This window comes from Cercospora beticola, chromosome 5 (assembly GCF_033473495.1).
Source record: "Cercospora beticola chromosome 5, complete sequence".
NCBI lineage: Eukaryota > Fungi > Ascomycota > Dothideomycetes > Mycosphaerellales > Mycosphaerellaceae > Cercospora > Cercospora beticola.
Genome location: NC_088939.1, coordinates 4,747,275 through 4,771,446, shown reverse-complemented (window position 1 = coordinate 4,771,446; position 24,172 = coordinate 4,747,275). Strand labels below are relative to the sequence as shown.

At 44.7% G+C, this 24,172-nt stretch overlaps 7 protein-coding genes across 7 annotated transcripts; 5 read left to right on the top strand and 2 right to left on the bottom strand.

Moving 5' to 3' along the window:
• Positions 1–59: 59 nt before the first annotated feature.
• Positions 60–780, top strand: RHO25_008991 (uncharacterized protein; the record flags this gene model as incomplete). Its single annotated transcript, XM_023604781.2, has 2 exons — positions 60–261; positions 326–780. The coding sequence occupies 2 exons, from the start codon at positions 60–62 to the stop codon at positions 778–780; spliced, it is 657 nt and encodes a 218-aa protein (XP_023460644.2).
• A 1,318-nt stretch (positions 781–2,098) lies between these two features.
• RHO25_008990 (uncharacterized protein) lies at positions 2,099–4,731 on the top strand (the record flags this gene model as incomplete). The annotated part of the gene is made up of 2 exons (XM_023604780.2): positions 2,099–2,129; positions 2,180–4,731. 2 exons carry the CDS (start codon positions 2,099–2,101, stop codon positions 4,729–4,731), a joined length of 2,583 nt encoding a protein of 860 aa, XP_023460645.1.
• A 626-nt stretch (positions 4,732–5,357) lies between these two features.
• Positions 5,358–5,807, top strand: RHO25_008989 (uncharacterized protein; the record flags this gene model as incomplete). The annotated part of the gene is made up of 1 exon (XM_023604779.1): positions 5,358–5,807. One exon carries the CDS (start codon positions 5,358–5,360, stop codon positions 5,805–5,807), a length of 450 nt encoding a protein of 149 aa, XP_023460396.1.
• Positions 5,808–6,056: 249 nt separating this feature from the next.
• RHO25_008988 (uncharacterized protein) lies at positions 6,057–7,067 on the top strand (the record flags this gene model as incomplete). Its single annotated transcript, XM_023604778.1, has 1 exon — positions 6,057–7,067. The coding sequence occupies one exon, from the start codon at positions 6,057–6,059 to the stop codon at positions 7,065–7,067; it is 1,011 nt and encodes a 336-aa protein (XP_023460395.1).
• A 432-nt stretch (positions 7,068–7,499) lies between these two features.
• On the top strand, positions 7,500–8,504 carry RHO25_008987 (uncharacterized protein; the record flags this gene model as incomplete). Its single annotated transcript, XM_065603126.1, has 1 exon — positions 7,500–8,504. One exon carries the CDS (start codon positions 7,500–7,502, stop codon positions 8,502–8,504), a length of 1,005 nt encoding a protein of 334 aa, XP_065459198.1.
• A 159-nt stretch (positions 8,505–8,663) lies between these two features.
• On the bottom strand, positions 8,664–10,054 carry RHO25_008986 (uncharacterized protein; the record flags this gene model as incomplete). Its single annotated transcript, XM_023604777.1, has 3 exons — positions 8,664–8,752; positions 8,812–9,385; positions 9,449–10,054. The coding sequence occupies 3 exons, from the start codon at positions 10,052–10,054 to the stop codon at positions 8,664–8,666; spliced, it is 1,269 nt and encodes a 422-aa protein (XP_023460401.1).
• A 10,120-nt stretch (positions 10,055–20,174) lies between these two features.
• Positions 20,175–22,061, bottom strand: RHO25_008985 (uncharacterized protein; the record flags this gene model as incomplete). Its single annotated transcript, XM_023604776.2, has 1 exon — positions 20,175–22,061. One exon carries the CDS (start codon positions 22,059–22,061, stop codon positions 20,175–20,177), a length of 1,887 nt encoding a protein of 628 aa, XP_023460400.1.
• Between the last annotated feature and the right edge of the window lie 2,111 nt (positions 22,062–24,172).

Below are 24,172 nucleotides of genomic sequence, written 5' to 3'. Positions count from 1 at the left end.
GTGATTCGAGGAGTTTCTGGGCAGCGCGCAAGTCACTAACACTGATCAGATCTGCCGAAATGGCTGCTTCGAAGAAAATCGTTGACCCCAGCGTCCCTGTTGAAGGATGCTACATCTTCGACAAGCTGCCAGGCGAAATGCGCAACAAGATCTGGGAGCTGTCATTCACGAACAACGACCCAGTTGCTGATCTCCGAAACCCATCTCCACCGACCAAGTCCCTGCTTTTGACTTGCAAGAAGATCAACTCCGAAGCTCGCGGTCTGTACCAGGATGCCTACCGCGCCTACTGGACATCTTCGCCTTTCCAGGTTACCATCTCTAGGTCCAGACGCGGGTTCTTCGACTGGTCACCTGCATTCGAAAATGAACCAGAGCACAAGAATATGGTCACCCCATGGTCACAAAATCACAGATCTGACCATCATTCTGGTCGGCAAGGAGAATGAGAAGGCCTTCAAATGTATCAAGGAGTCGATATTCTTGGATGCGAGCGGCGGCTGTGAGGCAACGATCAAGCTCAAGTCGAACGTCCAAGCCCACTGGCGGGGCCACACTCAATGTGGCATCCACGGTCCACGCGGACTACCTAGTGAGGTCGCCGACGCTTGGCTTCGCAAGATGCACGACAAGGGCGAGACAGAAGCTAGTGTCTACGCGAATGATGCGCCCCACTCGATGGCCCGCCACGTCGCAAGCATGTTGCGAGGCGTATCTGTGCTTGAGGCTCTGAGCGCATTCCACAGAATTGAGCGGGAGGCATTCCAGCGTGCGGGATGAGTCACTCGATACGAGTGAGCGACCCTCCTCCGGAGACTGACGAACAACAGCTGTCGCCTGACACGAAGGAAGAGATACAGCAGCGGGGGCTAAGCAACGCCTTTGGTGTAATTGCAATTCTCGAGTGCCACGCGAGGTGGATGTGAAGGCAGCGCATGATGCAGCACGAAGATGCTGAAAGAAGATCCAGCTACTTTCATAATCAACGCTAAAGTCATTTTGTTGAAGCCTCAATTTCGCCTGTCGTTGCTCTGTGAAAGGCTCCTGCCGAAAAATAATAGAGCGCTCAACCACAAAAGGATTTTACAATTCGTCCGGTCTGCCCAAAGACTGTTCAAAGTCAGGACGATGTGATCCCAAAGTCTAGTTCAGAAGCCCCATAGGCCGTCAGAAGCTCGATCCAGTGACTGCGTGGGTACGTGAGTCCCGGCCGAAATCTCTCGGGGTACGTTGTTCTATTGAATGCGTGCATTCCGAGGTAGGTGCTCAGATCATCATCGTCCGCTTCTTGATAGACGAAAAAGAACACTTCACCACTCGCTTCGTACCGGGCGGTTTGATCGTGCGAATTGGCTCCGACCACATGGACCACTCTCCAGTCGCCAGCATTGTTGAGCATTCGCAAAGTGACAGTATATAGACCGAACCTGCACCATAGATAGAGATTCTGGATTTCATCGAGCTCTCGGGTCCTAAGCTTGTGGCATTGATACCTTTGTCGACGCATCAGCGGTCCTCCGGGTAGGAAGGATGAATGTGTAATGATGAAGGAGTTGTTCTTGAAGTACTCGCGGTGCGCTCGCACATGCAGTGACCGAGCATCATGATAGAGATCTCGGCAGGTCAGTAGCAGACTTTTGGACTGAGTGGGAGGAACAGCGTCTGCGAGCCTGATGGGATGAGGGTTGAAGCAGTCGGCGTAGATAAGTTCGTAGATATTGATCCTTAGTTCAGCAGGCAGGCGCCAGAAATGACATTTATCGTTTATTCTAGGTGTCGCTATTGGCACAGACAGCATGTTGATGTGTGTCCATCCCAATGATGTCGTGAGAGGAGATGTGGGAAAGTCGACTTGGAAGTGAAGTGCGGGTGCGCGACGGGGATTGGCGGCAAGCGGCAAGCGGGAACAGGCGAGCGCCACTGCCACGCGAGCTTGTTACGGACGCGGCCGGCGTCAGTGATGCAACTCTCGTGGACAAACAGCTGGCAACAACGACGCCGTACAGAACTGGGGCGAGCGATGCGGTAGCCATAATCACCGCCTCTGACAGGCGAAACCGACATCTGGTCCAAAAGCACTCACCCACCATCGCCCATCATGCGGCGACCGGTTTTTCCATTCTTGCTCTGTAAGCCACGTCCCACTCCAGGCATCGGAACACAGCTCACGCTACTCCAGTATTATGCATTTGCTTGGCCTTCACCTTCGCGCGAGACGTAATAGCAGAGACCGACGATATCGACGATCAACTGCGGCCACTGGAACGCGCTCGTCCGCTTACCAACTACATCGAGGCATTGAACGATGAACAGGACATTGTGGTGGAACAGCAACATGAATGGAGGAGCGATGTGCTGGAAGCTGTGTCTCTCCTACGCAAAGTCAAGCCGCCGACCGGCTCCAAGCTGCAGCAATTCGTTAGCAAGCCAAAAGGCTTCTTCGGATATGCCGTCTACTATGCAAAAGAGGCCTTTGTCCTGCTGTTCATGAATGCGCCGAAGCACACGAATCTTGTTACAACAGCCACTCGAGAGCAACCTGTTAAACTCGCCCAGCCACTTTCGAGAGCTATCAAGATGCTCGAGGATGCAGCCAAAGACAACGACCCCGACGCCATTTACCTGCTTGCCGAACTCAACTTTCATGGAAACCACTCACACCCGATCAACTACGACATCGCTTTCACGAGATACAAACAACTTGCAGACATGAATGGAAATAGCACTGCGCAATACATGGTTGGATTCATCTATGCAACGGGTTTGGCACCATCTGTACCCATGGATCAGGCAAAGAGCATGCTATACCACACGTTCGCTGCAGAACAGGGAAACACGCGGTCGCAGATGACACTTGGATACAGACACATGTCGGGGATAGCAACACCGAAGAATTGCGAAGAGGCAGTACTTTGGTACAAGAAGGTGGCAGACAAAGCTGTTCGCTACTATCGTTCCGGACCACCTGGAGGACATTCCCTGGTCAGAGATGCTTGGAGAATAGCAGACGAGGAAGGCGGTGTCTACGGCGAAGGAGCGAGCGTGGCATCCGCCGGACAAAACGCAAAGCAGGGTGGCCCGACCAGTGATGCCTACGCAGATGTGGAAGACGTGCTGGAGTACCTACACCTTCAATCCTCGAAGGGTGACCTTAAGGCGACATTCGGACTAGCCAGGCTTCACTACGATGGTACACGAGGCTTGAAGCGTGATCCGAAAGTGGCAAAGCAGTACTTCATGGACGTCGCTCGCGAATACTGGACCGCAAACAACAAGGTCAAGAAAGATGTGTCTCACAGCACAGAACGACTCGCCAGTAAGGCTGCCGGTTATTTGGGGCGAATGTTCCTCCGCGGCGAAGGCACTAAGCAGGACTTTGCAAAGGCCAAGGTGTGGTTCAATCGCGGGCTGGCTAATGGCGATGCACTTTGCCAGTACATGCTAGGAGTGATGTACTTTGAAGGCTACGGCGTGGAGCAGAATGTTGTGAAAGCCGCAGACCTCTTCTCCGCGGCTGCGGACCAGGACCTCGCGGTTGCTCAAACGCATCTTGGGACCATCTTCCTTGACCAAGGCGATACCACAGTAGCAGCGAAATACTTCGAGTTGGCTGCAAGAAATAGTCACATCGAGGCATTCTACTATCTCGCCGAGATGAATCACAAGGGCATTGGCCGTGATAAGTCTTGCGGTAGCGCGGCCGTGTACTACAAGATTGTTGTCGAGAAGGCTGAGGCCATCTGGAGTGGTCTCAGCGAAGCAGTTGAAGCATATGATGACGGCGAGCTGGGCAAAGCCTTCATGCCATATCTTATGGCTGCAGAGCAGGGCAGCGAGAATTCTCAAGCTAACGTAGCATGGTTACTTGATCAATCTCAGACGAAGCCGCGATGGAGCCCACTCAACTGGCTCTCGTCGTCAGCCAGTAACACCAAGCAAGCGATTGGAGACGCTGCACTTGCTCTCATTCACTGGACTAGATCTGCGAAGCAGCAGAACATCGATGCTCTTGTCAAGATGGGCGACTATTATCTAGCGGGCCTCGGAACTGCTGTCTCAGCTGAGAAAGCCGCACAGTGCTATCAAGCTGCGGCGGAAACGCTTCAGTCCGCGCAAGCCATGTGGAACCTGGGTTGGATGCACGAGAACGGCATCGGCATTGAGCAAGACTTCCACCTCGCCAAGCGTTTCTATGATCAAGCACTGGAAACAAATCGCGAAGCATACCTACCTGTCAAACTCAGCCTGTTCAAACTTCGATGGCGTTCATGGTGGAACGGCATAACAGGCGGCACTGTGCACGGCATTGAAGATGAACAGCAGACGAAGAAGAGGAGAAGTTTCGCGGAATGGCTCAACGACTTTCTTGAGGCAGATGCTGCTTACTACCAAGATTACGAAGGTTACGAGGCAGATGACTGGGACGGCACAGAGCCGATGCCAGGTGGAGACGAGTACTGGGATGCAGATGGCGAGCTCGACGACGATATTCTAGAGACGCTCCTTATTGGTGGCCTTCTCGCGGCTCTGGCAGGACTCTTCTGGTATCGGCAACAGCGTGCTCGAGAAATCGAACGCCGGCGAAGAGAAGCTGCAGCAGCAGCGCAACAGCCACCTCAGCAAGATGCTCAGCATGAAGATCAGCAGCAACAGCCTGAAGATAGAGGGTTGTTTCCACCGCCTGGAGATCCGAATTGGAATAATTGGGTTGCGGGTGGGATAGGTCATTAGCTTTTATACTGAAATACGAAGTAGCGATTGTACAGTGATACGTTTGATGATCCGGTCGCCTTCTTGGCGTGCGCACGTGCTTTTTCATGGTGAACCACGACGAGTGAATTGAGGCGCGATGTTGAGGCGCGATCGCGCTTCAAAAACACCTGCATCTTCGACGTCGGACTTGGCGGATAACCTCCCTGCACCTGACAACACTCCTGCCCGCATTCCCTACTTTCGAACGCAAATTCAACGTCAACTCTCAGTACCAGTACCATTCGACAGACGACGATCCCAACAATGGCCGCTCCGCTTGATGACTCGACCGTGAAGAGCGCGCGTGCAGATAGTGCCTCGTCGATTCGCGTTAAATCGGAGTCTTCCGCCGACAAGCCAGCTCCAATCGATGCAAGCGTCGCTGACCAGCTTGTTGCTGGCGACCGAGTTCCTTCAGACACGGACTCGAGTTATCGAGTCCGGCCATCTCCTGCCACGAGCATGCCAGCAACTTCTCATAACGACTGCTCCTTTCTAGATAAGCTTCCACCCGAATTGAGGAACCAGATCTACGAGTTGGCGTTTCCCAGCTTGAAGACGCAAAGCCACCGAGCAAGTCACTGCTTTGGACTTGTCGACAAATTATGTCCGAAGCCATACAGCTCTATAAGGAAGCTTTTGCTAAGTATTGGACCGACACCCCATTCTGCATCGAACTTATTGAACCATATCTGGTATGCCCGCTCAAGCGAGACCTGGCACAGGGGGACAATCCGAGACTCCAACACAAGGACGTTGACCGCATCCGCCACATCCATGTCATTGGCTGTTTGGAGTATGATGGCTTTGGCAACGTTTACACCTACTACCATGATGAAGGCATTTGGCACAGCGTGAACGACCGACCGGGAGAGAATGTGGAGTATCTGTGGGTGCAACCTGACTCGTCCTCGCCCTGGGGTCAGCGGTTGGATAGTGCCGCACGACATGAAGATGCTGTGGTCGCAGCCTGGGGTAGGACGGAGAGGGTGCCATTTTACCAAGAACTACAGTGGATGATGACCGACCCCTCCAATGGTGGTATTTCCTATTAATGCTAAAATGCTGAGCGTGGACATGAGCGACGGGCCTGATGCTCGATTGCCAGTGCCGCGCTTTGGTATTTCACATGCAGGTGAGGCCAGGCGCATCTTCACTTTACAGGCTTGCGGTTCAGCTGGCATTGTTTGCTGCCTGCCTGGCTCAACGAATTCGCTGCAATTCTCAAGATTTCGATGCCACATTCTCAGCTTCCACAAACAACCTCAACTTCGCCACTCATCGCCAATTCGCAGATCACCACGATGACCGTATCACCTGACAACAGCCCCGCAAACAACACAGGCGGTTGCCGTCTGGCGCCAGAGTCATTGAACAGCACGATGTCTTGCGATCCTGCGACGCCGTCCATCGAGACGCTGTCTGAGATTGGACATTCCGCTGCCGCGGACGGGCCTCCACTCACAGACATGTTGCGCTGCTCCAAGCCGACTGCTGTCGCCGAAGATTCCGCTGACGACGGAACAACAGTCGCAAGGGATCTTGTCACTGGTACAGACGATGCCACCGAAGAGAACGCAAACATCGACAGCCGGTTCCCTGAATCGCGCGCCCTATCAGCATCGCAGAACGATTGCCTCGTTCTGAATAAGCTCCCAGCGGAGTTGCGAAACGAGATCTATGAGCTGGCTTTCACAGTCGACGACGACGAAGTTGAGATCGACCTGTCCGATTTCGGACCACCAAGAAGCCCACCCCTCTTGACCAAGGGTGAAGTGGAATTATCCAAAGCTCGCCCACCAAACAATGCGCTATTGTCTACATGTCACCAGATCCAGTCCGAAGCCACACAGCTGTACAAGAGAGCGTCTCACAAGTACTGGACAGATACTCATTTCTTCATCGACGACCTCAAGCCGAATGGCTTTGATGCAGCACCCGAGATCGAGTCACTAAAGCAGGACCTTTGGGGAGGGCAAAATCCAAGACTTAAGTCGGAGAACATCGATCGCATTCGCCACGTTGGGATCTTTCACCGTAGTGTCCGCGACAGGAATAGCTTGGAGGTCTTCACCTACATGTCCGAGTCAGGCATCTGGCTCCGGGAGTGGTTCCACGGTGTACGAGCGGAGCCTCTGCTGTCGACATATGTTGTGCTCAGAGTGTCCGACTCGCGTATGCGTCCTCTCCAACGCGACTGGGAAATAGAGGATCAGAAGCTATATGCTGAGAAGATTGCCCAGGAATCGAACTACAAGCACGCATTTCATGTGGAACTAGGCTCAAAGCTGGTTCACAATTATAATTATTACTGAAGCGATGAGTGGCGTATACAAAGCTGAACGTAGCACGGATGGGAAGGGTGGGAGACCTTGAAGCAACGTGAGGTACTGCAGTCAATGATCACGTGGAAAGGAATGGCTAGACAAAACGTTGAGCTGTAAATGGTAGAAGCAAAGCATAGAAGGAAGCCGAAAACACGGTTTCATTGTGGGGCACGGAGAAGCATCTTTGCAGTTTTGAGTCCGAAACTTCTATCACTTGCATTCTTGTCCGTTGCGACGCTGGAGTAGAACTGCAGTGAATGGCACCCGCCTTCACTTACCAATTTCCGCTTTGGGTCAGGCGTCGGCTGACTGTCCTTGTGAACTGTGAACTTTAGGAAGTTGCCCACTCGACGACCTTTTCTCCTTCAACATCGACCTTTCAGCGGGTCTGCGTATACTCACAAAAGTCACATCACCACGATGGCTTCACCAGTAAACCGCACGGCTGTTACGGCAGCGGACAACACATACTTGCCAGCACACCCGCCGCTCCACTCGAGCGCCTTCGCCACAACCGAGCTCTGCGTCGACAAAATAGCCGCCTCAGCTCAGAGGTTCGACGACAACGTCCTTCCGCGCATTTCCTCGCCCTCTACCATTCGAACTACATCAATCGCCGACATGCCAGCTCGAGTCGACTTCCCGCCCACCATCGAGCCAAACAACAGTCAAGACACCTCTGGCCTCGAAGTCTCCGGTCAAGCCGATCTTCAATCTGACATCGAACCAAACATGACTTCAGCTATGGCTAAAGCGGCGTCTTCGGCCTCTGATTCGACCGCCATGGGATCACAGAATATGTCAGCAGCTTCTCGAGCCGACTGTCTCTTTCTAGACAAGTTACCAGCCGAATTGCGGAATTTGATCTACGAGATGGCTTTCACAAGTGACGACAACTCAGCTGATGTTGAGCTCTGCGATGCGCAGCCGCCGAACAACGCACTCCTCTCGACTTGTCAACAAATCAGATCTGAAGCCAGTCAACTGTATGATGCGTTACTTCACGAGTATTGGACGCAAACTCACTTCATCGTCAAGGCACACGAAGCTTGGGCCGACAGACGACTCAGTGTGGAGCTACTCACAGGCGGGCTTTGCTCTGGACGGAGTCAAAAGTTCTTCAATCGCAGGCTCGACCTGATTCGCCATATCCAAGTGATATCAGCTGGCATTGACGAAGATACTTGGGACAAATACGTTTACATGCATGATATTGGCATTTGGCATTGGTACATGCAAGTAGGCGACGATTGGCTACATAGGGGTTATGTCTGGTTCCAGCCAGAGGAGACCAGTAACCGTTTAGAATTTGCGCCGCGATGGTGCTACTCCATGGAGGAGTCAGGGGCGCTAGCTTGGGCACAGGTCAAGGTGAACAGATGTCCGTTTCACGAAGAGCTGCAGGCAGCAGCGAGAGACTTGTGATGGCATGCGCGTTGATTGGGCATTTTGAACGCTACGTGTCGATGGAAAGTGCATCAGCGATGAACGCCCACTCCGGAGATATCACGGCCGGAAGAACAAATTGGGTGGTAGAGGCACAAGAGCATCATCACGACCGTGCTCCGTGACCTCTACCGGGTCCTACCCCAGCGTTGCCTGCACAAAAGGCTTGACATAATTATCGACGACGGTCGAGTTCCTCCAACCAGACCAGTTTTTGTTGAGCAGTCCTACAGAAGATTAGCATCAGCGTACTCCACTCAAAGCTTTCAAAACAATTTCCACTCACCCCACGAATCCTCATAATCCTGAGTGCCACTTCGAATGTAATAACTTCCACTCAGCGTCCACATCATCCACCCCGCTGGACCACCAGGCTGATTCGTCACAACACTTTTGATGCACTGGGCATATGCACCTCCCGAGCTCCCATCAGTCTGATCGAACCCGAACTCACTCATCACCACTGGGCCGTGGTTTGGACAACTTGTGTCAGCCGTATTCATCGCACAATAAGCATTGTTATACAGCCCAGGTTGAATCTGATTGCAGTTGGTAGCACTGTTCTGATAATTGTGGATCTCATAGACGATCTTGTTCTTGAAGGCGTACGACTCAGGCTTGAACGTCTCGCTGTTCCAAGTTTGCCGTTGGATGAAGTACGTGTCGTCGGTATCGTAGCCCTGTCCGGAGAAGAAGATCAGTGGAGCAGAATTGTTCGAGTGGATTCCATTCGCAGCGGGAATGACGTTCTCGATCCAGGAGTTCCAGTTGTACGGTCGAGCAGTTGAACTACTCGGCTGGCGAAGCTCATTGCGAAGAGATATCGATGTAAAGCCACTCCAGGATTTCGCGTGATTGGCCTACGACGAATTAGCATCGATCAATTGTCACTAACTTATGTTTCTTTGCCAATGTTGTCCTACCATGTATCCCAGACCCCTCTCCCACTTCGCAACATCGAAGTACTGGTCTCCGAACCATCCATTTCCATCACTTCCACAACACCACTCAGCCTTACTAACATGATTGTCCAGATGTACCCAAATCTTTTGCTTTGCCAACTCCGCCGCCACAGCATCAAACACTTGCAATCTCGTCGTATCTTTCGTGAATCCTGGGTTGTTCTTCAAGACCTGCGCTAGAACTTTTCTTCCATTGGTATCTCCCAACGCGTTGATCAAAGTATTCTGCAAGCTCTGGTTTGGTGAATTGGAGAAGATGTCATCGATCATCTCGATGGCATATGTCAAGCGAACGACGTTCATGTTCAATGACTTGATGAATGAGACAATGTTGGCGATGGAGTTGTATTGGAGACCTTCGGGCAGCATTGTGTCTGCTGCACCTGGCCAATTGACACCTGCGAAGCGGATCTTGGTGCCCGAGGCGGAGAGAATGTCACGACCAGAGACGGTGAACGGAGTGTCGGGCCATGCTGCTGCTCTGTGGTTGATCGTCGAAGACGGAAGGGCGAGAGTAGATGGCAAAAAAGAAGCAAGCAGTGCCTGCAGCCAGAGGGTGAGTTTCATTGTCGTTAATAGTCTGTTTGATCCCTGGAGACTCTGTAATGGAGTGTGATCTTTCACGAGCAGAGGAGGGACGCCATGAGGCTGATATATTCGACAAGACGCACTCGCCTCAGGCGTTGTACCAAGCGGGAAGTGGACACTCTTGTGCTCACAACAATTGCAAGAGCTCTGCACGCTCTCGTCGCACCTTCTGGAACAAGCATAGACACAAGCACCATTTCTCCGCAACCCCAGATCTTCTCCACAAACCGTGTCGGCACACAGAGAACTGAGGGATTGAGCTGTGCTCGTTCATTGGCGGACATCTCGCAAGACTTCGTCGGAGCCCAAGCGAAGCACTATGGAAAGAACGGCTAAGCTTCACAAGCTTTACGTATCGCTTGTGCAGAAAGGTGTCGCGTGAGGTCTGCCCTATCCAAATGAGGCATTTTGGCTGATGCTAGCGCTCATCGTGCCTACAGCCTTTGCTCCGAATCGGTCCGAGCGCGGTGTGAGTCGCACTGAACGGCATTGTCTCGTCTCGCGCAGCAGAAATCGAACACTTATTATTATGTTGTTCTTTCCGAGGAAGACCGAGACCCGCAAAAAAATGACAACAAATTCAAGGGCTATCTAACGGCACTCCTCGTCCTCCGCCTCTCTCCGTCCAATTCCCCACAATACAGACATCGTCATCCCACCACACCCTCTCACTTATAAGGGCCACAATTCTTATGAGGCACACAATCCGAAACAGTAACAAACTCCGAGCCCGCCGCCTTACACTGAGTCTTACAATAATTCACAAGCTGATTATAGCCCCCATTGATACAGCTCGTATCGATACAAGTCGCCGGATGTTTTCCTCCAATCTGGAATAGCACGGATTTCTTGCCCTCGAGAGTGAATTCGAGGTTGGCTGCGGTGGTGCAACCGTCCATGAGACGTTGATTGTTTTTGTGAGTAGCTGTGAATCGATACTGGCAGATCCAGGCGTGAGAGAGACTAGTTGGGAATGCATGGTTAGTGAGAAGGTTGTAGGAGTACAATGTGGACGGGGTTTATTACCCTGTCATGGAGACTATTGCGATGACGGAGCTGCGCATCTTGAGACTGATACTGATGTCGAGACCACGGTTGTTATGAGAAGGTGATTTGCTGTGAAGATGAGGTTGCGAGTTATTGCTGATAGATATTTAGAGAGGCAAGACGACTCTGCTTTTATTGGAGACCACACCGGATACTCTTTTAGGAAAGTAAGCCATTCTGACGATAGGTTTTTCTCCCATGCGGAGCTATTCGCACAACCACCCGTGTTCGCCCTTCGATGCAACAAGACTCCTTTTAGCAAAGTAAGCCACTCCGGGGCGTAGGCTTTGCTCCCATGCAAGGCTACTCGCGCGACTAACCTTGTTTACCCTTCAATGCAACAAACCTCTCGATGTAAGCTAGCAACTGCATATACAAGAAACGCTTAGCATGGTCTAGATCGATCTCGGTCTCAACAATATACTTGCAACTTATGCAGGATGGCCTCGTACGGCTCGCAATTCTCATAGAATTCAACAGTCCAAGGCATGTCTCATTAGCTGTCGACAATCGCACGCAGCTCAGAATGAAAACGGCTTCGATGCCGTCGTTACTTATGGGTCAGACAATGCGAGCAAAGGCTCTCAGGGACGCGGGTTTAAAATACTGTGATTGGCGGATTTACGGCTAGGGAGGATTGAGAAAGTCAACTGCAGCTGTAACTTACCAGAACGCTGGAGTCACCATCTTCTCTGTCGCGCGCCTACGTTTCTCTCGCCCATTTGTCTTCGGAAAGACATAAGCTATCGTGTTCAAGGGCCTAAGGCTTACCCTCTCGGGTGTCGTATCTCGTCGTTCCGCTCGTAGGCTTACAGAGCTCGTTGGTCGAATTCGTATCCGGCTAAACTGCTTGCACAAGGCCCTACTCGTTGCTGAGCCTATGTCGGTATGTTATGTACACGCAAGTGAGAACCTTTAGCATCTCCGTGTTGCACTCTCCAGAACAAGTCATAATTGCGGGGCCGTACAGCTTGGCAAATTCCTGGGTGGTCTAACGTGTTTAATAAGCATGTGAATCAGATAGGCATGTACATTAACTTTACGAGGTAGATAACTTTAATTCTTAATATCTTATACTATAGGTATTAGAACTACCTTAAAGATAGATTAATTAAATACTTAGAAGTTACTCTATCTAATAGATAACCTCTTAAGTTATATTCTTAGATACTATACTTACTATAGGTTAGTTTAGCTCTTAGCTATCTCTTAATCTAACTAACTAATTCTATTACTATTTAAGCCTATAACTATACTATATCTCTAGTAGCTAATTTATTAGTATTAAGGCTAAGTATTAGCTTAATTTTCTTCCTTAGTACTCTATAAAGCTATAATTCTTTAATTATAGTCTTTATATTATTATATTTAGCCTAGAGTAATATTATAGTAGCCTATAACCTTTTAAACTCTCTTAATAACCTATCTACTACCTTAAGGATTAAGATTAGTAAGCTATTCTAGTAGTTAATAACTCTATTCTTAATTTTACTTATATACTTCTTAATCTACTTTAGATTCTAAAGAGTATTCTATATATCTAATAAATAAGGTAGTAGTAGTAGAGTTAGTATCGGTTTAGCTATAGTAGCTACCTCGTATAAACTAGCTTAAGCTCTAAACTACTAGAATATAGACGTTCCGTTCCGGTAGTAGTATATAGAGCTAGCTCGTTCGCTACCTTCTATAGAAAAACATAAATCTTTATATACTACCTTTTATTACCTAACTAAATACTCTCTATAGAGGAGCCTACCTATACTAATTAGTATAAGGTCTTTATTAATTCTTACGCAAATTAGCTAGCTAGAAGAGCGTAATTAGAACGAGATTAAACCTACGTATAGTATCGTTAGGACCTTAATTAACCTCTAATTACGGCTAATTCTTAGCAAAACTACGACTAGTATAGTATCTTAGTCGTATAGCTACTAATAGGGACGCTAAAACCTACGTCCTTTAGATTAATTTAATATCTATAGTACGAAGTATTAACTAAACGAAAGGGGATTACCTACGTATAGTATCGTTAGGACCTCCGAGTAGCTACTACTATACTATACGTACGTACGTAGTAATAACGATACTACGATAATATCGGTACTACTAGAGAAGCTATAGAAGTTTAGCGATTTAATTAATACTAATAACTAGAAGTATACCGAACTAGATAATTAAGCGACGCTAGAAGTTATCTATAACTAGGTAGTACGCTTTCTTAACGACCTTACTACTTACTACGATAAAGCGCTATTCGAAGAGGCCGTAGATACCTTTAGCTACCTTACTAGCGAGTAATAGGAGGTAACTAATAGGCGATTACTCCGCGAATTAATTAATACGCTACGCTACCGAGGAGTTCTCGTTTTAATTACTAAGCAAACTCTAGTAATACGTATTAAATAGGTACTAGAACTAGAAGAATACTAACTTTAGCTAGAAGACGAGATAAAGCGATAACGTAATATCGCTAGCTTCTACGAACGATTAATTTATAGCCCTTAGCGAGCTATTAATTTATAGTAATCTCGCTAATACGAAGAACGGATAGCCTCGAGATAAGCGACTAGTTTACTAAAACTAGTAGCGATAGCGATAGCGATAGCGATACTAGTACCTCTAGTAAGCGGCGATACGATTAACTCTAAGAACCTACCGGAATAACCGGTTCTTAGAAGCTAAGAACTAATTCTACCGTCGACTAGTAACCCTACCTATACCTCTTAGAATAAATACTCTAGCTAGAACTAAAACTCTACTAGTAATCTAAGATAAACTACCGTAATTCCGGAGTTTAATAAAGGTAAGGCTACTACGAACCTTAATAAGCTCTACGCTAATTAGAAGAAGTACTCCGGGGCTAAATACGAGATACTAGCAACCTACCTAATTCGGTTTAATAAGCGCTATAACTAGCTACGTATACCGCTATTAAGCCGTAAGGATATTATATATACTATACTTACCGGAAAGGCGGAGGAACTATAGGAGCGCCGGATTATACCTACTTCTATAACCTTTAACTAAGTATACTAACTAATCTAAGATACCTTCGAAACGCGTAACTTAAAGCTAGAATACTAATCGGAATAGCGTAATACTACCCTAACTAAGGTTTGCTACGATAACTCCGATAAGCCGCTAATTTAATATTTCTAAACTATATACGACAACCTAATAACTATTAAGCCTAGACTACTAATCTTACTCTAGTACGATACTAACGTAATAAACTAGCTTATCCTTACTTACTAAGATAGGCCGGAGTATTAAGTAGTATTGCTAGGTAACTACGAGTTATTAGAGGCTCTAATTACCGCTATACGAACGTCTATTACTACCTAGTTAAATATTAATAAAGTATAATCGTCTAACTAGTTTATTACCGATAGACGATATAGAAGGAATACTAGTAACTCTTATAATAACCGAAGATAACGGAATAGCTACTAGTAACGATAACTATAGAAGAAGTGCTTTGTCTATAATAAACTAGGTTGTTAGTTAAGTAATTATATACGCTAAGAACGTAATAAGGCACGAGAATAGTTTACTAAGGATAATCGAGTATACCGCTAGTACCTCCTTAATTATAAAGGCGAAGGATTACCTAATAGCAACGACAACTCTAACTAATTAGATAGCTAACAATTCCTTATAGAGTTTAGTACTATTATACCGGAGATAGCGAAAATAACACTTTTAGCGCTATTAGACAATTCCGCCTATTACGCCTTTACTCTATACGATCTATTTACTATATTCGCTACGGTTCTAATTAAGTAGATCTTTATAGCTAATCGCTATTCGAGCGCTATATTCTAAGGTATCTTACCTAATACCGGAGCCTCTAGCGTATTAACTGCCGGAATTAATTAGGTTAAGGCTCTTTAGCGATTAATGCCTAATATCTAGCTAAACTAGTCGATATAAGGTACTTACTATATTAAATTCGGAGCTAGTAACGCCTCCTCCTTAGGATCTATCGTCGTACTAATACTATTCGGAGATATTTAGTTCGAAGCTATTCTAACCGATATACCGTTCCTCTAGTATATATAAGATATAGATAAGCTAGATATTATGCTTAATAACCGGAAGAACCTACTAATCTAAGGCGATAATAAGGTTACTATACCTATTATTCGTAAATAGAGTTACTCTTAGCTATTACTCGACGAATATACCTACCTAGCTATATATAACCTCTCTAAGAGCGAGTTAAGAACGCTATACCGCCGATTCGGCTACCTCTCTATTAATAAGCTAGCCGCCGTACTAGACCGAATTAGTACTAAATACGATAAGTATACTCTCTAGCGTATTACTAAGTACTATAGGTTATACTAATTCTATAGATAAGTACCTAGGCGATTTAAATTTACCCTCCGTAACGATAATATTAACTTTAATACGGAGGTTATCGTTAATATTATATACCTCGGATAGCCTAAACGACTAGTTCTATACGTCGTTAATATAGCTACTACTTTCTAGGCTATACGATTCCTACCTAATATAACTACTAAGGCAGTTTAGAATACCTTACGTACCTACTAGATTAACGTCTATTAAGGGCTACCGGAACGCATTATCTACGACGCTAGTACTAACTTCTATACGGACGAATTCTAGTAGTATATAGCGGCTATAGATATTACTACTAAAGAGGTACTCGTAGAGGTATATAATAGTATTAGTAAGGTCGAACGATACTATATACTACTACGATAAGCGTTCGATATTATTAAATCGGAAACTAACCTTCCGAACGATACGGTATTATAAATAGCTATTAAGGCTATTAATAATACCGCTAGACCTCGAGGTTTAGTACTAACCTTACTAGTATTCGGTATATATCTACGACTACTATTAATAAGTATACTAACGCCGGATATTAAATAACGAGCCCTCGCTATTTAAAAGGCTATAGCTGAACTTAAACGCCTTTAATTAGAACGTTCGATCCGTAATACTCTAAATACTCGTAATAGCTCTAATTTACTCGTAGTAAAGAAACTACTACTAGAGGATAAGGTACTCGTTTAGCGTGAATTAGGTTAATAGACTAGCCCTTACCTACTAAACTATATTAAGAACGAAGACTATACCGTAGAGTTACCTAGTAGACCGATACGATTTAGAATTACCTTAGTTAAGCTATACCTAAGTAACGATAACGAGATAGAGGTAGAAGCTAATAACTCCGAGTATAATTAACTAGAACCTACTAATAACGATAGCGACTACGAACTAGAGCTAGAACCTCCGATAGTACCTCGGAAACGTAGAAGGCTAAAAGGATTAAAGAATAAGCTAAAACTAATACTAGCGGAAGCGACTACTATAGTTAATACTAAGGAATAGCGTGCTATAGACGAATTAATTAAACTAAGAGCTACTAAGGTTATTATAGAACTAGGCCGTCTATTTAAGGTATTAACTAAAGTAGAGATTAAAGAGCTAATTAACCGAGTTATCGTATTTAAACCTTATAACTAATAGAGGTATAGTAACTACCGACTGTTTAAATTACGTATAGTCTATAAGGTTAAGAAGCGTAGTAACGGACAACTCTACGAGAAATTAAGGCTTGTTATTTAAGGATATAACGACCGTAATAAGGAAACGATTCTAATATAGTTACCGACAATCTAGCGAGTATTATAGCGAGTAATTATTAGCCTCGCTGCGACTCTAATTAAGTAAGGTTTTACGCTAGAATTACGCGATATTAGCTAAGCGTATACCTAGTTAACTACCGAACTAAACCGAGTCGTTTTAGCGTTATTACCTAAAGAACTAGAACGCGACTACTATAGAATAATTATAAGAGTCGTCCTACTATTCTATAGACTAGCGGAATTAGGTACCTATTAGTTTAATACGTATAGTAACTACTATAAGGACAAACTCTATATAGTAACTAGCTCGTTTAATCTATACTTACTAATTACTACCTCGGAATTATCTAGAACTAGAATCGTCGGAATATAAACCGATAATACGCTAATCCTCGCTAACTAAGAGTTCTAGCGTACGGAGGCTAAAAACCTCGTATTTACTAGTAAGCCTAAGGAACGACTAATAGCCGATACGCCTCTAACCTTTAATAGATATACTATATCGCTAAGTACTACTAGAACTATTCGCATTATACTAAAAGGCTAAGGTAAACAACTAAGCCTTATCTACGATACCGATAGCTACGTAGTATAGCGTATACGAGGCGCCTACCTAGCGTCTATATATTAACTAGAAGCTACTTTTGACCTCTTAGTAGTAGCTTAGTTAAAGACACTAACCTCTAACGATATTAAGGCCCTTAATAAGCGAATCTAATAGCAAATAAATAACCTTAACTATAGTTTAATATACTAACTACTAAACCTTAATTTAATAGCGTTATATGTCTTCGTTAACGGCTTATTCGCTAATAATAAGGACTTCTTATTACAAATCGGTTACCTAATCGTTATTAGTATAGAATTAATAGCTACTACTTCCTTTACTCTAACCGGCAATATCGTCTATTAGAGCTTAACTAAGAGTAAACGCGTAATATACTTAGTCCTTATATTAGAGATATACGCTTTAAGCTACGGTATTAATATAGCGTTTAGTATTAATACTACCCTATCTATTATCCTCTAGCGACTAAACAAGCCGGTATTACTATTAATCGTCTATACCGACTTACTCTCGCTTTACGAATATATAGTTAAGCTCGGTACTACTAAGGAGAAACGCTTAATAATCGATATTATAGTACTAAGGCAGATATACGAGGCTAGAGAGGTTTATAAGGTACGCTAGATTAATAGAACTACGAACCCTACCGATACTATAACTAAGACAATACCGAATAAGGCCTTAATAACTCTTATTAATTAAGGAACTATAACGTATAGTATCTAAGGATAGGTTAAGAGATAAATTAACTCGGTAAGGCGATTCGAATTCGGTGAATTAAAAGACGATTTAGAATAGAGAAGTAGCTACCGGCTAATTATAAGCTAGAGAAAGGCTATTAACTATTAGAGGCATTATTTTATTACGTTTTTAGGCGAGTTTATACGAGAAAAGAGAGATTGCTAGTATCGGTTTAGCTATAGTAGCTACCTCGTATAAACCGGCTTAAGCCCTAAACTGCCGGAATATAGACGTTCCGTTCCGGCAGTAGTATATAGAGCTAGCTCGTTCGCTATCTTCTATAGAAAAACATAAATCTTTATATACTACCTTTTATTACCTAACTAAATACTCTCTATAGAGGAGCCTACCTATAGTTAGTATTTTATAACGTAGTATTAGCTTAGATAATATAGCCTCTAGATCTAGTAGTAATAAGCCTAAGCCTCTAAAAGCTACTTTAATATTCTAAGAAGTAAATATAGCCTTATAGGTAGGCTTAATTTAAAGTAAGAAGTCTTCCTTAATTAGGTAGTAATATCTAACTATACTAAGCCTTTAGATTCTAGCTAAATATACCTTCTTTAATAGACTAAAATAGCTAATATCTAAAGGCTAGAGTAAGTAAGAAGAATATAGTAGTATATAGAGAGTAATAATACTTTATTCCTTATAGAATAACTTAAACTCTAGTACTATATAGCTATTATAGCTATCTATTAGAAAGTATAGTCTAGTTAGATATTCTAAGAGATACTTTAGAGATTAGGATTAGGTAATATAGGTTATATAATACTAGGTTATATAACCTAGCTAATACCTATCTTAGAAGTAAGATATAACCTATAACTAACTAATATAATTAACTCGGTTAGTTCCTACTTATTATCTCTACTTCTACTATATTATACCTATCTAACGAGTATCTACGAGAATATAATTTAATACTATCTAGAATTAAGAGCCTCTTTTAGCTAATAGTTCTATACTTAGTATAGTTATTAAAGTACTAGATCTACTAGACTATATAATTATAGAATATCTAGCTTTTTAGACTAACTCTAAGCTTCTAGTTTAGTAGTAGATATTTAAACTAGGCTCTATTTATTTCCTTACTAGAGAAGATAACGTATAGAGGTACTAACTAGCCTTCTATATTAATATAGGTAATAATAGTCTACTACTATATTAAATTAGAAACTAAGGCCTTAGGTCGTTACCTACGCTCTATAGTAGTTATAACTATAGTATTCTTACTATATCTAAGCCTAAATCTACTCTCGTTAAAGTTATAAATATCGTATTATATAATTCTATAGAAGGCTATTATATTATAAACGAGCCTAAACTACTCTAAGATAACTTCTAGATCCTTATTCTTTACTCTTTAGCTTAATAACCTCTATAATAGCTTTATTTCTAAGCCTAGATAATAATTAATAAAGTTATAAGCCTATCTTTAGCTAACCTCTTATCTATTCCGTATCTTAGTTATTAAGGACGCCTAGCTTCTAATTATAGCCTATATTAGCGAGTAACTATATAAATCTAGGTCTAGAATCTTCTAATAAACTACCTCCTCTTTAACCGGAGTTAAGGCTCTATTCGTTAGCGGTATACTAGTCTTTAGAGCCGTACTATAGAGTCTATAGTTAACGGTAGAATATTTAACTCCGTAGGCGGCTATAGCGCGTCGTACGCTTAGAAATCGACCTAATAGGTAATTACGAATAGCATTCTGAATATACTCTTCGTTTAGAGGTGCTATCGCGTAAAATAGTAGAATAATAGACGCGTTTAGTAATAGTAGTAGATACGAGATAGAAGTTGATACACATGCCTATCTGATTCACATGCTTATCAAACACGTTAGACTACGCAAGGTCAGCGCTCCCCAAACTAAGCATGTTGCCTAAAGTAAGCGGATAGCATGGAGCAGGGACCAAAATCGGATGCGGTGCTGTTCGCAGTCAGCAACAATCCTATCTCGGGGCCGAACTTGGCAATATGCATTGTAGAGCGTCATGCTGAATGTACATTGTCTGCCCAAAACTGTATCCAACCAACGCCATCGCTTTTCGTCGCTTGACCAACAATTCAAAAACGCACGTCAATCCTCTCAAGGCCCTTCGATTGCTTAGAATGCCTCATCGTCATCCATGACCAACAAACTCGCCATCTCATCCCTCGTCAACGTACTCTTCCTCTTTTTCGGCCTGCCTCGAATTCTCGTCTTCTTCGCCATCGGACTGCCAGGCAGATCCATGTTGCCCAACGTATCTCCGCCTTCCATTCTTCGCAGTGTGTCATCACCTGGAGGAACATCTTGGGCACCATCAAGACCAAAATCCGGTTCGATGTTCTGCCGCCTCGATTTGGATGTGCGAGAGGTACCGTTGACGGCAGCACGACCAGAATCACGATGCGCTTTGGCTTCGTCGGCCTCTTCTTGAGCTGCGGCAAGTTTCTCCATGATGGTCATCTGTGGCACTTGGAGTTCCTCACTCTCTTCGCCGTCGTCCATTTCGACTGGCTCCGGCGTGGGCTCTCGAGTGACGTGCCTGCTGCTACTTTTGGCGATGGGCGAGAATACATCGGCCAGGCCACCGTTCAACGCCCTGCTACTCTTGCTTTGCGGTGAGCGACCGGCTGTAGAATTTCTGATGGTTCCCTTGTCAGCAGGCCGGAAGTCGAACATATCCGGCGGTTCCAGAACATTGCGTTTCCGTTTCGGGCTGTCGAGCTCATTCAGCTTCGAAGTTAAACTTCTCATACCATCGCTAGCACGTAGAGAAGAGTCCTGCTGGGATGTCGCTGTTGTAGGTGCAGTCGCAGCAGCCTCGCTGCTTGGTAGCTGTATCTCACTCGGTTCGCTGTCCATCAAGCTAGACTCCGGTTCTGGCACTTCCGGCACTTGCTCCATCTTCCTCTTCTTCCCATCTCTCCTATTCGGCGTCACCAAGCCCATGCCCTTGCGAAGATCATCAATGTTAATGGTGTCTCCCGTATTCATGCGCTTGACCCAGCCTTGCATCATGACCAACACTTCTTGCCACCTCTGCTCCATGTGTTCCCAGCATTCTCGAAGACTTGCAATCTCCTCATCCCGCGTCTCCACCTCCTTCTCAAACTCTTCCAGGCTGACGAAGTTCGGGTTGGTGAGGATGGACTTCAAATGCTCAAGAGTATTCTCCAAATCAGCGGCCAGGACTTCGTAGCTGGTTTCCGGTTCTTGTTGCAATAAGTTTGTGCCAGCATTCCGGCTCTTCGATCTCGAGGCCTGGTCGCTTCCCAAACTTCCAATCGCGCTGTCGACCTTCCTCTGAGACTCGGACTGAGTGCCCAACAGGTCATGCATTGTGCTCAGCGCACTTCGGACCAGACTGATCAGCCCATCATTTTCATCGCTCAGATTCTGGCTGAGCTGGGTCAAGAACTCGGTCGTCTCCTGCTTGAGCGAACATTCGGGATCGTGAACATTCTGAGGCTCCTGCATGGTTTTCCGCACAGTCATCGATGGCGCAGTCATGCCCACCCGTGTCCCTCGTTGCTGTCCTTGTAGATGTGTCTTCAGCCGTTGCAGCTCCAGATCTCTCTTCTTGACATCATTCGCACATTGTGTCTTGACCTGCGCCAGAGTGACCTTTGCCTTTGCCAGTTGATCTTGTAGTGCCTTCATTGCCTTCTCCACCTTCTTCACCTCTGCAAGAGCAACGCGTTCCGCCTGCTGCGCCTGCGCTGCATTTCTGGCCGCCTGGTCATTCTTTGCTTGCAAAGTCTCGATGTCCTGCGTCTTCTTTGTATTCTCGTTCCGGAGCTGCTGGATCGTAGTCGCGACATGTTCTCGGCTTTCCTTTTCGCGGTCCTCGCGGAGGATCAGATCGTGAACCAGGTTGATGATAGACGCGCGCGACTCTCTCGAGGGCTTGACAAAGTCAATTGCTTCGCCATTTTTGAGGAGACCGCGAGCGAGAAGGAGGTTATTCAAGTACGTCGACGCCGTCCGCAAGCTTTCGTGGTCCATGGTATGGTTGGCGCAGACGTGAAGTCCGATCCGCGTCTCGAATCCCGCGTGTTTATCGCACTGTTTACACTTCATCACTGAATTAAGCTACGGCCAGCGCCAAGAACTAACGTGTTTGATAAGCATGTAAGCCAGATAGGCATGTGAGCCAGTTCTATCTCGTATCCACCACCACCACTAAACGCGTCGTTTATTCTACCACCTTACGCGATAGCACCTCTAAACGAAGAAGCTATTTAGCATACTATCCGTAGCTACTAATTAGGTCGTTTTCGAAGCGTGCGACGCGCTGCAACTGCGTACGGAGTCGATTATATAACGCTTAGCCGGAGGCTTAAAGGTACGGCTCTAAAGACTAGTATACCTCTACCGAACAGAGCTCTTACTCCGATTAAAGAGGAGGTAGTTTATTAGAAGATTCTAGACCTAGATTCGCGTAGTTACTCGCTAATATAAGCTATAATTAGAAGCTAGGCCTTCTTAATAACTAAGGTATAGAATAGATAAGAGGTTAGCTAAAGATAGGCTTATAACTTTATTAAGCGTTATATAGGCTTAGAAACACGGTTATTACGAAGGCTATTAAACTAGAGGGCTAAGAATAAGGATCTAGAGGTTATTATAGAGTAGTTTAAGCTCGTTTAAAACGTAAAAACCTACTATAGAATTATAGAGTATAATACGTATAACTTTAATAAGAGCGGATATAGGCTTAGACACTATTAGAATACTATAGTTATTACTACTACCGAGCGGAAGTAGCGACCTAAGGCCTTAGTTTCTAATTTAACGTAGTAGTAGACTATTATTACCTATATTAATATAGAAGGCTAGTTAGTACCTCTATATATTATCTTCTTAGGTAAGGAAATAAACAGGGCCTAGTTCTACTGCCTACTACTAATATAGAAGCTTAGAGTTAGTCTAAAAGGCTAGATATTCTATAAGTATATAGTCTAGTAGATTTAGTACTTTAATAAATTTACTAAGTATAGGACTATTAGTTAGAAGAGGCTCTTAATTCTAGATAGCTATAACAGCTATATAACTCTAGAGTTTAAGTTATTCTATAAGGAATAAGGTATTATTACCCTCTATATACTACTATATTCCTCTTACCTATTATAGCCTTTAGATATTAGCTGTTTTAGTCTATTAAAGAAGGCATATTTAGCTAGAATCTAAAGGCTTAGTATAGTTAGATATTACTACCTAATTAAAGAAGACTTCCTTCCTAAGTTCTAGTAAGTATATTAAGCTATATTTACTCTAAATATAATTAAAGGTACCTTTAGAGGCTTAGGCTTATTACTACTAGATCTATAGGCTATATTGTCTAAGCTAATACTGCGTTATAAAACACTAACTCTACTACTACCTTATTTATTAGATACTTAGAATACCTCTTAGAATCTAAAGTAGATTAAGAGGCAAATAAGTAAGATTAAGGCTAAGGTTATAAACTATTAAAACAGCTTACTAACTTTAATCTTAGATATAGTAGACAGGTTGTTAAAAGGGTTCCAAAAGTTATAAGCTATAGCGATATTACTATAGGCTAAATATAAGAATATAAAGACTATAATTAAAGAATTATAGTCTTATAGAGCTCTAAGGAAGAAGATTAAGCTTACTCTTAGTATTAACACTAATAAATTGGCTGCTAGAGACACGGCTTAGGTATAGGCTCGTTAGGTAATAGAAATAGTTAATAACCTTAAGAAGAAACTAAGAGCTAAACTAACCTATAGCAAGTATAGTATTTAAGGCCATAACTCAAGGAGCTGTCTATTAGATAGAGTAACTTCTAAGCATTCAATTAATCCAACTTTGGTGTAATTCTGACTTATATAGCCTGAGAAATCAAGAATCAAAGTTATCTACCTCATAAAACTAGCTCACATGCCTATCTGGCTCACATGCTTATCAAGCACGTTAGTCCCAAAATAGACCTCGGCTCAATGCACGGCCGACGTCGACCAAGTGCCCTTGGACCTCACAGCTCTGGGAGCTCCCACGCTGCTCCCCAACCGCCGTGTCCATCATTTCTTGTGAGCACAGCGTCCACATGGCCATCGGTAGAACGTCCAGTCGGTGCTCCAGCATGCAGG